The sequence below is a fragment of the Macrotis lagotis genome, chromosome 5, assembly GCF_037893015.1.
Source record: "Macrotis lagotis isolate mMagLag1 chromosome 5, bilby.v1.9.chrom.fasta, whole genome shotgun sequence".
NCBI lineage: Eukaryota > Metazoa > Chordata > Mammalia > Peramelemorphia > Peramelidae > Macrotis > Macrotis lagotis.
In genome coordinates this window covers 187,244,649-187,260,763 of record NC_133662.1, presented here as the reverse complement: position 1 = coordinate 187,260,763, position 16,115 = coordinate 187,244,649, and the positions used below count along the sequence as shown (strand labels likewise).

At 36.7% G+C, this 16,115-nt stretch overlaps 1 protein-coding gene across 6 annotated transcripts in view; it reads left to right on the top strand.

The window, feature by feature from the left end:
• Positions 1-16,115, top strand: part of FRMD1 (FERM domain containing 1) — an 89,226-nt gene that overhangs the window by 31,912 nt on the left and 41,199 nt on the right. For all 6 annotated transcript variants that reach the window (XM_074188068.1, XM_074188064.1, XM_074188063.1 and 3 more), the window contains one exon: positions 6,620-6,799. In XM_074188068.1, coding sequence (XP_074044169.1) covers positions 6,704-6,799 — 96 coding nt within the window. In that variant the 5' untranslated portion in view covers positions 6,620-6,703. The remainder of the gene's footprint in view (positions 1-6,619; positions 6,800-16,115) is intronic.

Genomic DNA, 16,115 nt, shown 5'->3' with positions numbered 1-16,115 from the left:
CTGTTACCAGATTGGTCACTTTCATTATTAGAGAAAGAGGGGTCTAAAAAAGAATCATGCTCCAGTTTCCCCAATTAACTAACTGTGACATTTTTTTTTTTTTTAGTTTTTGCAAGGCAATGGGGTTAAAGTGGCTTGCCCAAGGCCACACAGCTAGGTAATTATTAAGTGTCTGAGGCCGGATTTGAACTCAGGTACTCCTGACTCCAAGGCCAGTGCTCTATCCACTGTGCCACCTAGCCGCCCCAACTGTGACATTTAACTTCTGAGTACCTCAGTGTTCGTGTCTATGATATGGACACTGTCTGAAGCACTTTGAGAAAGACATTAAATCACTCAGATGGGTTTCTTAACCTTTTTGGGTCATGGACCCCTTTGACAGTCTGGTGAAATCCATACACCCTTTTTAGAATAAAATTTTAAGTATTCAATATGAAATACATAGGGTTACAAAGGAAATCAATTATTGAAGCACAATTGACAAAATATTTTAGAACATAAGTCCAAGTATCTGATAAATATTCCTATTATATTTCCAAAATATAGTATAATAAAAAAAGGTTGCACATGAAACTGCAAATCTATTATGCACAACTTGCTACTCCTTTTAAATATATAAAAGTTATCATATATATTTCTTTTTTCCTTTTTTTCTTTACTCCTTTCCCTGCCCTAAAGACAGATGATGTTAGGCACAATAGGTATATATCTTATCTGGATACCTATACATATGTGCATATTTATCTACATAGGTATATACACATATGCCTATTTTAGACACACATATAAGCCTATCTAAAATTATTTTGTACATACTAATGGTTTTCAGCAATACATTCTTCTGAAAAGTGTTCCAGAAGTTTCAGAAAAACTCCAAAGGAGTCCATAACAGAATGTTAGGAAAATTTGGATTAAACATAAATGAGAGAAGTAGAAAGAAGCTTGGATTTTGGCATTTGAACTGTGTTTGGATTTAATCTTGGTTAATTTACTAACAGTGTGACTTTGGGTGAATCAAGTAATTTCACTTTGGTTAAGTGGACATTAAAGTTTTCTTCCCAACAAATATTTAAACTAAATGATGTCTAATGTTTCTTTGAAAAACACCTGCTATGCACTATAGACCCTGGGAATATAAAGAGAGGCAAAAAAAAAAAAATGATCCCAGCTCTCAAGGAACTCAGCTCAGAATCTTAAACTGGTGACAAATTCCAAGTGAGAAGTGAGAAGTGGATAGGAAAAGAACAAAAACCAAGGTTGGCTACCCCTCAAAATGTCATTTAGGCTCATTTTCTTTGGCATGAAAACTGCTTTGCTCCACCTCACCCCTTGAGTTTAAACTCTCCTACCCTACCTGTCACCAGCAAGTCAGTCAACAGTTTCACATATATATGCCACAAAGGTGGGGTACAGATCTGGCCACACCCCTTTTAAAAGGCAGCCAATACTTGATATGGATCATCTTTTTACTAAATGCCTGCCTATATTTAACAGAGAGGGAGGATGAAGGAAGAAGAAAGAGAGAGTGAAGAGAAGAGAATGATCCACTCAGCATTCACTGTGTTGGCAGAGTACAGAATTGTCCATGTAGGGGAATATGATAAATAGTCATCCCAAGCTCCTCCGTAGATTCAAAAGTAAAGCATAAGAGAGTGGAGTATGGACAAAGGAGAGGTCTACATAAACTATGCTAGGAATGTTTGAGGAGAGGAGAAATTAACTGTTTCCTCTAGCAGGTGTCCTTAACAGATACTTGGATTAATGTTCTAAAATGCTTTGTGCTACAATTGTGCTACAATCCACTTTTAAGTAACAAGGGAATAAAGAAATTGAGGAAATTTTCAAAAGGGGGGGGTGGAGCTTACATTTGAAACTCGAAGAAAAAGAATTTCATATATATTGAAATTTTAGGGTTGGTTTGTTTTTTCTTTTGGTTTGAAATGTAATATAAGACACGAACATTACTGTCTTCAAAGATCAGAGAAGAGGTTTGTTGCATATGAAATTGTGAAATTCTATAGAACTTATTTTTTAAAAGTATATAATCAATTTAATATTTTAAAAATTGTCCTTGTCTATTTTCTCTGATGTCCATTTAAAAATATGTGCTGCATATGTATTGTATTCCTGCCCCAATATCATAGTAGCTCAATCTCTCTTTTTCCTTAAATTATATTTCCATTAAAAAAAAATTCAACATGATCGAGTTCTTGCAAACTTTTTCTTGATATCTTGAAAATACCAGTTGGGGCAATTAGGAGCTGTCCTCCTATTCCCTGATTTTTGCCAAATGACCACCTAATCTTTTTCAGTCCTATATCCCTAATACTCAGTTCATCTTGGAAAAAACTTTTTTTTGTTACTCTTTGTAGCATGCTCATATCTACCATGGGTCTGTTTATTGTGTTGTATTCATTTCAGGTTCTGTGGGATTCCATAATTCACAAAGTAGTTATGTTTGAAAAGATTGGCCTTTGTTTCTGGAGCCATTTGTAGGTCAATTAAGTTCCCTAAAGGCAACTTATCTCTTTGGCTGTCTCTTATTTAATCTGAATCCATTCATCTCTTCCTAATGTATATAGAAATGGACATACTCTATAGGTTGTTCTTATTTCAGTAATATAAACTATTGCTTGGAAAGTAGGCATTCTTTAGTCTTTTTTTTCCAGTGTGGGTAATTTATATCAACCTTTTAGGATGATTTACAGTATTCTGGGGCTTAATATAATTGACTTTAATGTCATCCATAAGCTTGGAGGACTTCACCATCCTCTTCAATTTGGGTTCTTCACCAGATTTCAACTATGATACTAGAGGCCACCTTTGGTAGCCATATATCTCTGTCTTAGGTTTAACCTGAATTTGTGACCAAAAGGTTATTTTTTTTAAATTCATTATTCCCTGAAAGACAAAATTTTAGATTTGGATAGGTACATTTTATTTTATTGTTTTGCTCAATGAATAAATGTTTTTTTTAATTATAAGAAACTAATCAGTACAGAGCTATATTGTATTTTCCGTAGCTTTCATTCAAGAGATGGAAACAGATGTGGCTATTGTGTAATGTAATTTGTTAAAGTCCATCTTTGCCAGAGACATACTTTCATGGAGCATGTCTTCAATGCCTGTGTAGGTCATTTTCATAAAAACTAAATGTACATGGAAGATAGGCATTTTGGTGGGTGGTGATTATTCTTTTTTTTAAAAAAATATTTATTTAAGGTAATGGAGCTAAATGACTTGCCTAAGGTCACACAGCTAAGCAATTCTTAAGTGTCTGATGTTGGATTTGAATTCAGGTCCTTCTGACTTCAGAACAGGTGCTGTATCCACTGCACCACCTAGCTGCCCTTGGTGGTGATTGTAGAAGCAGCTTTTCAAAACTCAAGGTCTTCTCCATGCTATGATGAAGTATTGAACTAGTCTGTGGTATGTCTAGTATCTTATAAATTAATTCATACTAGAGTTACCAAAGTTTATAGAATCCTGTAGAATCCTTCCTGGATTTTTAAGAAGGGATTTAAATGGATAATATTGGATTTTTGTAATGTAATTTTCAGTATTGATAGAAACTTTACATTTGCCTAGTGACCCACAAGGTAACCATTTTTGTTATGGCATGTCCTGACTGATCAAATAATTCACCATTCTCATTTAGGCTTAAAATGTGAAACAACTAAGGTACAAAGAGGACAAGAAACTGACTTATCCTTATCACAACAAAATAATTTTCAATTCTTGATTTTCTTTGAAAAATTTTGAAATATTTTTCACTTTCTACAACTTAAAGTGACTTGCTAAATTGTATCTGCTGATTTTTTATAATTTTATTTTTTAATGAACAAAATCAACTTTTTTGCTCTTCCATTTCTGTGTCTGAAATTGAGGGAGGGGAGTGGGACCAAAATCCTTGTGACAAAATAACAGTCTAGCAAAACATTCTGGAATTGATGACTTTGAAAATAACAGATTTTTTTTTCCTTTAAGTCCATCTGGGATGGCTAACATGCGTCATCATCAGTGCTTTGGAATTGTGTGGTCATTGTGTGGATCAGAGATTTTTCTTATCATGGTGCTTGGCAAAATATTTACAGCATTGGCATTTTTTCTTTTAGGCAGATTTGCTTTAGACAGTCCAACTTCGAATATTGTGGGTCCTTTGCTGTAGTAGAAAAGGCAACCAACTTTTTGAGGTTAATGAATCTTTGGATGCCCCAAGTGATTTATGGTCTGGGATCCACTGTTGTGGGAGAAAGATTGCTGTCTTTTATCTTCTTCCTTGCTGACCTAGTCCATTCTCAAGAAAGGGGATCAAATCTATTTAAAGATAGAAGGAAAGGAAGAAAAAAATGAGCAAAGAATGAACTAGTAAAGGTAAAATCTAACTTGGCCACCATTCAGAAAGGAGATTGCATTGTCTTCATTTGTTTTCTAGGTCTTCTAAAGCAAAGGTTGTTCAATATTTTGAAAGGGAAAGTTAGAAAGTTAATTTCATAAGAACTGGTAAAAGGGAACCATAACTAAGTATACTCAAATGGAATGCATTCTATTTGGGGGGGGGTGCTTGAAATAGATGGGAAACCATATTTTAGAGAATAATTATTACTTGCAAGAATTTTTCTAAGATTTCAAAGTATTTTTCTTACCAAAAAAACCTTGAGTCTAGTAATTGAAGGCATTGTTATGCCTGTGTTACTGATGAGGATTCAGACTGGGAATGAAATAGCTTACCCAAGTGATTATGTCAAAAGCTTGGCTCCAGGTCTCCTGTTGATATGTGGATTATACTATTTACATCCCTATTTCCTTTTGCTAAAGGCAAATTTTCTATTTACAGGACCCTTAAAAAACCTAATAATCTCAAACTACTTTTTGTTTTTGTCTTCAAGGTTTATTGTATCCTTCAGGGCTCATATTCCCCTTTTATAAGACATTTGTAGAGGACTGTCTTTCAGATGTCCCTTCTAAGTCTCATGTGGAACCAACTGATTTTTCACAGAGGGATCAAAGATTAGGAGATTGGATGGAGTTTGAAGCAGAGTGAGCATCAGAGATTATAGGGCACCCAGGAATGTGATCACAGTCCTGGAGTGATTTCCCATTCTGCTGTTTGCTAAATTGCCCTCCTGTGGTGCTTCCTCTGAGGAGGCTTCCTGTCATCTCCCCCTTTGAGTAGTGAAATTAGCAGGATTATTATTATTATTATTATTATCATTATCATCATCATCATCATCATCATCAACGGTGTTGCTGCTAGTATGTTGGGTGCTGCATCACTTTGCCTCCTTCCTTCTACATTTTTCAAAATTCACGCAATTCGAGATAGCTATTCTTTGTGTCAGTCTGGCATCTTACTGAAGATTTTTCTCAAGAGTTAAATATACTCTTTTCGCCCTCATTCTTGGCATGTTTTTAAATTAGATCAATATATTTTGCTTTTCATTTCTCAATTTATTCCCCATCCAGGATCAATTTTTATTAAAAAAAAAAAAAGGACAAAAGAGAAGGTGGGGAGTAGGGAATGAGTAGTTCAGCAAAACTAAACACCTTAACCTAATCCAACAGGATAAGGTGACCTAAAATTCTTAGTACTTAACAGTGAAACTTTAAATGTTGCACATTATAGTCCCCCTACTTCTGCAAGGAAGGGAAAAAGGCACATTTTAAAATTTTTTCTTCCAAGCCTAGATTAATCATCATGATTGCATAATTTGGGGTTTCTTTTTGCTGTTGGATGCATTTTCAATTCTTTTTTACTTAAATTTCATTTTATTTTTGAATCAATGTGCTCAACTTTCAAGATCACTCTTAGTTTTTGCCATTTTAACTTTCAGAGGCTCTTTTCTCTTAAATCTCTCCTTCCCCAAGTAATAGAAAAGAGTTGGCAAATATATGAATTCTAAAACTCCTTTGAGTCTCTGTATGTCTTTGGAAAGGAAAGCTGGGGTTGGGGGGAAGAAAAGGTTTGTGTGTCTGTGTGTGTGTGTGTGTGTGTGTGTGTGTGGTGTGTTTCCGGTTTCCTATTGTTAGGTGATTTAACTGGGTGATTCATTGGTCCCCTGTGTCTGTAAAGCATGGAAGCAGTCAGTTGCTACCTGCTGCCTTCTCACTCTTCTGAGCAATAAATAGCTTTGTATCATTGGGAGTGTTGCAGTCTGATCTTTCCCATTATCAAAGCTATTTATAAACTTGAACCTTGCCCCTGGGAAAGGACCTGCAGGTACAAAACCTTTGCATTTCCATAGTCTGACCAATCCAGGAACAAAATTGGAAAAAAAAAAGAAAAAGGCATGTTTTACAAATGAGGCATGTTTTACAAATGAGTCTTCTAGTCAAACTGAATTTTGGGGAGGTATCATTTTCATTTTGCCCTCCCATGTGTGGTTAGCCTAATGTACCATTTCTGCTAATCTAGGAAAGGGCTGACTAATGTTGGAATAATTTAACGATGATTTCAGTGAATGCAACCTTTGAAAGTACAGGGTTTATCTCTCCTCTTGGAATGAGGTGAAAAACATCCTGTGTTACATACAGGCTATCCAGCTGCTCTTCAGTCCCACCCACCCCTTTTCCATTCCCATGAACTTGACACTGAAGTATTTTATCTCCTGGCAAGCAGGTGACATGGAGAGAGCCTGGCTTCACTCCTGAAGAGAGTTCCCAGTAGCGGAAGTGAGTTTGAAATGCTTTGCCCAGCTCTACCATGAACAAACAGTTACCTGAAGGCAAGATGACCCTGGAGCATAGGAATGTCTGCATCCTGCTGCCCAACCGAGATCAACTCAGGTTAAGCATTGGGGTGAGTTTTTCCAGTTTCTTCCATTTTGGGGAGGGGAACAATATATTTATAAAGACACCCATTTGAATTCTGACAACTAAAAGGAATGAAACAAAAGGGTAGAAAATGTTAATTCCCTTTGTAATGTTGCAAGAAAAGATAAGCTCAATAGTCAATTGACTATTAGCTTTTTTTTAGCAGTATCTTGGGTTTTCCTCTTGATAGCTACCCTGTACAGAATTAAAGCTCAATAAAATATCATCTACACTAAACCATTTTTGAGCAACTTTTAAAATTCCTCTCCAGGCTTCAAAATGGTTACCTTTTAAAAAGAGGGACTGTGGCTACTAACCCTTGCATTGAGATGGGGTGATCATGAGAGATAAGAGCATCTAAAAACACCTGCGAATATCTATGCTCCCTGAGGAAGGCAACTAGGACTTCCAACATGTTTAGTTTTTGGAACTATGTTTATTCTCAGAATCTCAGCTTTGGAAGAGAATTCAGAGCTCATGGATTCAAGACCACTAGAGAGAGGCAGCTCTTTGCTTTCCAATGTACCCCTTTCTACTTTGACATAACTGTAGTTAATAGTTAGTGTTGCTCATTGCTTCTGGCACTGCCCCATCTATGGCCAATGCAGAGCATCCCAACCATTCAAACACCATGATGGTGCCCTCTTCCCCCTACCTCCCCTTACCTCATGTCTTCTATTATCTCCAGTTCCTTCACCTAGTTCTTATGGCATGTGTAGATACTCTTCACTACTCTTATTGCTCTCATTGACTTCTTTTGGATCGGGAGGTCTTAATCTGGGGGTCATGAACTATCATGGGGAGAAAGTACACATTTTATTCCATTTTAAAAAAATTATTCTGAGTTCAAAAGCTTCATTAGACTTCCAAAAGAATTCATGACTCTAGATGGTTTTCTTCTCTCTTAACTTATTTGTTTCTTCCTCCCATCTTGATTTAATGTTTGAATTACTTCTTTCTGTTCTTTGTGCTTGTTATGTGTGTCTTTATGGTAATAACATACCATTTGTGCCCTAGCATTCCAGAGAGGTGATCTTACTGGCCTTTTTCCTCCTCTGTGTTCTTCCTGATTCTTAGGCACCATCAGATTTCCCTTTATATCCCTCAAATCAAGTAATCTGAGTATCAAAAATCTCATTATTACAATCTGTTTATAGCTTTTTTTTTAGAATTTTATTTGTATTGACAGTATTTGGTTTTGGGGGTTTTTTTAATTAAAGATTTTATTTTGAGTTTTCAAATTTTTCCCCCCAATCTTACTCCCTCCCCCAACAGAAAGCAATTTGTCAGCCTTTACTTTGTTTCCATGTTATACATTGATCCAAAGTGAGTGTGATGAGAGAGAAATTATCCTTAAGGAAGAAACAAAAAGTATAAGAGATAACAAGATCAGAAAATAAAATATCAGAGTTTTTTCCCCTAAATTAAAGGGAATAGTCCTTGAACTTTGTTCAAACTCCACAGTTCTTGATCTAGATACAGATGGTAGACAGTATTTGTTTTTATATCACTTTCATATATGATTGAGTAAACGAGTTCATGGTTTCATGTACAATCTCTTTTTGTTCATTGCATCTTGAGATGTCATATGGATGTTTAAGTTCATAACAAAAATAAGAATTTACAAAAATAAAATTGTGTGAGAGTGCTAAATCCTATATTATCATTTACATTTAACTAGGAACATCTGAGATTCAAGACCCCCCCCCCCCTCCAGTTTGTACCTTGATGAGTCGTCTTGAGCTGGTCAGTTAACCCCTCTCGGGTCTAGCATTTCGGTAAAGACATGAGCCCTTCAAAGTGATGTTGAATCATCTCTTGGGAATAACTGAGACCCTTTTGGGGATCCCCAAAGTCAAAATCATTTTCATAATGATGCTAAGATGTTATTTATTTCCTAAGATCCTCCTTTCCCCAAATATCTATTTGTGTAAAGCCAGATTTTCTTAATATATTTCAACCAAAATATCTTTGGAACAGATTGAATACAGATGCAGATATGGAAATCCAGCTGTTTTTTATTTAGTCTGACATTAAAGAGATTTGTAAAAACATGAAACTACTGTTCTTTTCATTATTTTTGTTTCAGAAAATTCAGTTATTCATAAAAACCTTAATTGTGTAGTGGGTTTGTTATTATTTTTCAATAAATTAATAAATATTTTAAAAATAGTTTTAATTTTTGGAATGGTAAATATCTATAGCTATAGCCTATATTAATAAAAAGCCCCTTGGTAATTGAGTGTAAAAATTTTAAGAGTGAAAAAGATCCTGAGACCAAGAGGTTTTAAGATTGATGCTCAAAATAAGCTGTAAATGTACATTTTTTTTTGTGGATTTACTTTTAATCATGTATGAAACTGTTCTTCTGGGAAAGTATCTTCCTAGGTCCATATGTCAGACTTTTAAGAATTTGTAAAAAAGCAGTGTGCCAGTGAATAGGAAATACCCACTGCCTTGACTGTGTGACCCTGGGCAAGTCACTTAGTCTCTCAGAGCCCAAAACATGACTGATCCACACTGGGAGATCTGGTGGGTTCAATACTGGGAATTTCCTATCAGTGAGATTACAAATCTGTTCCTTCCCCTCCAAGTAACTTTTAGACTTTAACCCGAAGTTGGTGACTTCCAGTATTTATTTTCTTTCTGAGAACTGAAATGTTGAAGGTGACTATGTTTGAATGTAGTTGTTTTTCCTTTTTTATTTTAACTACTTTTTCCTCTAGCTTCTACTTTCTTGCTACTTTTTTTCTCCTTTCATACCCTATGAGTGAAAGGAATAAAAATCCCTCTAACCACATTTTGTTGAATCAGAGTGTGGTTGTAAGTATCCACATCAGTGAGACTTGTTCCTGTCCCTTTGAGTGGATGGTACAACATCCAAGCTGCACAGAGACTATGAGGTAGCAGAGTTTCCAGTTAGCAGTTAGTTGGCATTTGTTGAGGAGATGATTAAACAGGAACAGCCACTTGCATTAGGGGCTTTACGTAGAAGGTGGAATTTTATCTGGGACTTAAAGGAAAACAGGAGGTGGAAATTGGGAGAGTGAGAGAGTTTTCCAGGAATAAGAGATGGCCAAAGGATATAAAATGGAGGGTCTTATTCAAAAATTAGCAAGGAGACCAGGGTCAGTAGATCACCAAAGACATGGCAGGAGGGTTAGGGCCTGGAGTTAGGATCTAAGAAGACCAGAAAGGTAAGTGGACCCGGATTGTGAAGAACTTTTTCATGTTAAATATAGGATTTTATATTTCATCATTTAGATAATAGACCGTTTATTGAATGGGGTTGGAGAAGGATATGTGACATGGTCAGATCTTCACTTTAAGGAGATTCATTTAACAATGGAGTGAATGAAAGAAGTCATAAAGGGAAAATCCCAAGCAAGCACTGAAGTTTGCAGACTTCCAAGCATTCCTATTTACCCTGACCTCCACTCCAACCCCACTCAGAGCATCTACCATCTGTCCACCACACATCCAGGTTTTCCTCACATTCACCAGAATTGTTGACTGGGGGCAGGCTACAGAATGCAGATTCCTAGCATAATTGACCTTTAACATTTTTAGTTGACTGACCTCAAAGTTCTCTTACCTCCTAATGATTTTTTAAGCCAATACCTAACATGGTTTCAACATTATCAAGCCAGTAAAGACCAAAAGGGGGAAAAAAAGTGTTCATATTAAAACATTCCTCACACAGGTTTGTACTGGTTTCAGAAACCTCTTTCAAATAGTCCTATTGTTGTGAAAAAAAATTGAGTTGTTTTTCAAGCAAGAGTTTCTTAATTGTCACAGAAGGAACCCTTAGTATTTACCCCAACTGAACAACGCTTCCCTTTCTACAAGTAATAACATACCCAACCAGCTCTCCATCTCTAATCCTGATATTCAAGCATCCCCAAACTAGGTGGGTTTGCCTTTTTAACTTTGCTTTTTCCATGTATTAGGGTATACCAGGAAAAGAGGAGTCTTCCCTTTGAATCACTTAGTGTCATTTAGAGAAGGAAACCATTTTACACCTGAATCTAGACCTACCCATTTCAGATTCATTCCTTACCTTCACGACAATTTGAACTTAGAAAATTCTTCTTGACTTTAGAAAAATGGGTCCAGCCAGATCCAAGACAGAGATAAAGAAAAATGGATCCAGTCAGATTTAGGGAAAGGAAGAGGGATGGCCAGCTGGCTCAGATGTAAGCTTCAGAGAGGGTATGATAAAGGGTACTCTCTGATATTCCTTTAATGGGTGCTTATGCTTGAGTTCTGGAGAGTGCTATTTATTTCTCAAACTAATTTACACATTAAAGCAAAGTTTTAAAGCTTCCAATGGATTATAAAGAGCATAATGTTCAGACCTTGCCTAGCTGGCAAATGTCATTTTTCTGTCTTGTGGTCTAGCAGAAGGTTTTTCTTAGGAGGAGAAAAACATGTGTTGGGCAACTGTAGGGGAATGATCCTAATCCCTAACTAAAAAGGAAACTTTCTCATCTGTCCTGGCTGTATTTTGAGGTTGAAGTAGTGCAAAGAGTCTGTAAAATTATTTTGTGTAGGGAAGAAATAAATTTTCCCCCTAAGCGAGGGAGAATATAGTTCAGTAACTTGGACTGTCCAACCCAAAAGAAACAAAAAAGTAAAGTTAACTCTTTACTATCTTGGGATCTTTCCAAATGCAGGGCCAAAGGGTGATAGCTTTCCAAGGGTGAATAAGTTTCAAAAGATTCAGAGCAGTTTCTCCAGGGATGGGTGTTGACTTAAAGGTGGGTCCCAACCAACAAAAGAGAACTTGGGAGCAGCTTCTTAACTTATCAGTCTTTAGAGCTGTCAGTCTTCTTGAGTTTTAACAAGTGAGACTGGTTTTTCTTTGCTGGTGTGGTGGTTAGAAATGTGTCAGAAGTGGGATCAGGAAAGACAGTCCAAATCCTCTCTGATACTTACAAGTTGTGCTACATGGGCAAACCCTTTGATGTCTCTGAACCTCACTTTCTCTATCTGTAAAATGGGGGTTTTGTTATGGTACTTCAATCACAAGATAGTTAGACTCAAATGAGATAGTGTTTTAAAACCTAGAAAACATGATCTAAAAGGTAGCAGTTGTTATCTTCCTGGGTCATGCTCAAGTGAAAAGCAGCCTGGCATGGTGGATGGACAGATGGTCACATTTAGGGAGATCTTGATTCCGTTCCTGCCTTTGACATGGACACACAAAGAGTATATTTACAGCAGAATTTCCTCGCTATTATTTTCCTTTACCAGTAAAATCACAAGTCCAGATCCAAAATAAAATAAGGTTGCTTGGCACCTTCTCTAAGCTATCCAAGTGAGGAGTCAGCAACCCCTCCTTACCTTCCAGTATATCCAGGGTCATGTTCCCAAGGTTAGGTGAGTATGGAGATCCTTAAAAAGATGAATGTTGTCTCTCAAATTAAACTGAGCTTGTCTTTTTTTTTAACTCTATGCTTTGCACAGCATCCAGTTAGCACTTAAATGCTGATTGTTGATTGACTAATGATGTTTTTATCTGCTGCCCTAGTGTATTGTTAAGTATGAGAGAAGGGCTTCATAAGAAGCCAACACTAGAAGTTTGGTTGACTAGTTGGAATCTAGCAGATACTGAAGTCCTTTGAAGGTGGAAGAGATAGAGTGAGTAGCATGACCATCAACAGGAGGCAGAGTCCATCCTCTGGGAATTCAGCCGGGGTAGAGAGGAGTGAGCAATGCTGTTGAATAGAATTAAAGCATTCAATTCCAGGTTAGTCTCTATGTTCCTCACCTTGTAGGTTTAGACAAGAGTTTCCTCATAGAGACCTGGATCCAGAGAAAGGAAGATCCCTGAAGGGGAGGCAGGGCACAGTAAGATACTGATTAACAGTGAATTATAATATCAGCAATATTCTGGAAGCTGCCACTGATTTAAGTGTTGCTGATTAGAGAGGAGTGGGTGAAGCTTCCCCTTTTCAGTCAGGGAGACTAAAAGTAATTAAGTTGGTTTTCTATGCTTTTAAAAATATGTTTTTGATGATTTAGTAGATAAACTTCACTGTGTTATGGTTTTATATATATATATATATATATATATGTATACACACACACACACACACATCCTTTCCCCATTGCCATTCCATGGGCAGTCATTTAACTTTTACATTTACCTAGAAGTTTTGATTACATCAGACCTCAGCATCTTTCTAGCTTCTACCCTTCTCCTAGTTCTGCTCCCAGAACATATCTAATTCTTCTTCCACTGGCACCTTCTTCAAGTACCTGAAGACCACTATCTTATTAGGAATAGGAAACCAAAAAATTCTTGCTCAATTTTTTTTACTTTGTTTTTTTTTTTAATCAACTCTTAGATAGTGCTAAAGCTATGGGCTGTTAGGGCAAAATGAAACTATTCCTTCCATCTGATAGCTCCTCAGATATCCAAAGATAGCTGTCATACTCTGCCCTGAGTCTTCCTTTCTCAGGAGATATGACTTCATTTCCTTTGACCAATCTGAATATGGCATAGACTCCATCAACATGATGATCCTGGGTGCTATTCCTCCAACAAAAGGCTTTTTATCTCTTGATTCTGACAGAATAATTGGGCATCTCATCTCCACTGAGTACATTTCACTTTCCCTGTGGTTTGTGATGTATCAGGAATCTTGCTTGACACCAAGTTCAGATCCCCCTTGTCTTCAAGGTCTGTCCCTGTTCTCTCATCATCTCCTATCCTGACATATAAACTTTTTCTTTTAAGATGGCAGAAGTTTGTAATTGAATTAAGATGGAAATGGCAGTTTTAGTTTTTTTTTTTAAAAAAAGCATTTTTTTTCCAGAATAAATAGAACATCCTGAGGAAATTGTCACTTTTTGAGAGGATCCTTTTAGCAAAGGGACTGTTGTCTACCTTCTAATAATGCATTAACAGTCTTGTTAAATAGTTAATGAGCTGAGAAGACTGAGATAAGATGCATACTAGACCTTAGAGGGATATAATCCACACCCTATAAAGGGGTATGTATATTCCCTACCTTTCAGAGAGAAGGTGATGCCCTTCATCAGATACTATCTATTTCTTTGCTTAGAGGATAAATTCTATCTCATTATCATTAAAGAGACAGAAAGAGAGGACAGTCCAATAATGAGAAACCAGGTAGAGCATCTGTCTTTGGATTTCCCTGTACTTTGCTTTTCTTCCAACTATGTACCCAATTCAGTTTTAACTCACATAGTTATTTGATCCCTCTTCTAGCTCTCTATTGCTAAGTACAAGCCTCTTCAGTAGCCTTTAAATAGGCTTTCCTGACTCCAGTCTTACTGCTGCTATTTGCCCTTTAGGGGATGCATTTGTTGACTTCAGATTACATGAAAGCAGTCATCATTAAATTAGTTGTCATCATTAAATTATATTGACAAAAAATAACTGAAAAGGCAGAAATTATGATCAAACAAATATTTTGCAATGCACAATATAAATTCTGTCCATATCACAGCTGACTCATGTTGTTGCTTTGCTCCTGCTCGCCAGTCTTCGATATCGTCCACTCAGTAAAATTCATATTACTTTATTGGAAATTTAAGACCTTCTATAGACTGGCAGCATTCTGCTTTTCTAGCTTTTTTCTACTGATGAGGATGATGATGATGATAATTCATTTAATAAATTATTAAACAAACTTATTAAATAAGTTTACTGCCTTTATTATTTCTTTTGACAGTAATAACCTCCCTCTATTTTGAATTTTCCCCTCTTTCAGAGTCAACTCAAGGGGTGGCTAGGTGGCGCAGTGGATAAAGCACCAGCCCTGGAGTCAGGAGTACCTGGGTTCAAATCCGGTCTCAGACACTTAATAATTACCTAGCTGTGTGGCCTTGGGCAAGCCACTTAACCCCATTGCCTAGCAAAAACCTAAAAAAATAAAAAATAAAAGTCAACTCAAGGCTACATCTTCTATGAAGCTTTCTATGATTGTCCCTATCCCTTTTGGTAGTAATCCACATTTTACTCCTCCTTCATTTTTCTTAGAGTGTGTGTGTGTGTGTGTGTGTGTGTGTGTGTATATTTTGTATCTGTATATTCTGTATATTCTAGTCATGTGTGTGTGTGTGTTTGTGTATCTGTATATTCTGTATATTCTAGTCATCTCTATATTTGTCATACCTTCTTAGATAGCAGGTTTCATGAAGACAGAAAAAACAGAGATGGTTGGGATCTTGAAGTGTATCCAGTTCAACGTGTATAGGAACAAGAATTGGCTGATTTAACTGACAAGCAATCATCAATAAAAAAGACTTCTGTCATTGTGGATCCTCTTATCTTTCCTATCCATTCTAGCCTAACTTTTATCTCCTATGTTACTTTTTTTGTTTGTTTTTTAGTTTTTTGCAAGGCAAATGGTGTTAAGTGGCTTGCCCAAGGCCACACAGCTAGGTAATTATTAAGTGTCTGAGGTCGGATTTGAACTCAGGTACTCCTGACTCCAGGGCCAGTGCTTTATCCACTGCAACACCTAGTTGCCCCTATGTTACATTGTTGAACTAATAAATAGTCCATTAAGACCCCCCAAGCCTTTTTCTTACAAATTGCTGTCTAACTGTGTCTCCTGTATATTATTCTTATATTCAAAAGATAGGTTTCACAACTTTATATTTATCCCCATATCCAATCTGCTGAGAAGGCCTCTTGATTTTTATCTTTGTAACATCTCTTGAATACTTCCCTCAAATGACATTGTCATCATCTTGGTATAGTCCTTTTCACCTCACTCATGGATTATAGCAATAGCCTTCTGATTATAACAGCTTATAACATTTTTTTTACCACTTTTACTCCATCTTTCCATCAACTATTAAAGAGATTTTCCTGAAGCACAGGTCTAATCATGTCTGCCTCTCTCTCTCTCTCTCTCTCTCTCTCTCTCTCTCTCTCATATACACACCCTTCCCCGCTGCTTTGCCATACTCAAATAGACCTCTATGGCCTTCTATTTCTTCCAGGATCAAATATAAAAATACTTTGTTTAGGTTCAGTGCTTTCTCCACCACTTATCTGTACAATCTTACAGTTTATACTCTCTCCTCCCCCACATACTATGATCCAATACTGACTTTCTTGCTGTACCTCATGAGCATCCCTCCATCTCCTGTCTTTTGAGCTTTTTTATCTTCTCTTCTTGCTGCCCTCCTTGGCTTTTCTTCAAATCCCAATTTCTTGGTATCCCATAATGTTTGACAAAGGTGGTAGGCACACAGTAGTCAATACAGTTGGTTGCTGAAGTATTCATGCTGCTTTTAGGGATCACTGTTTCCCTGTC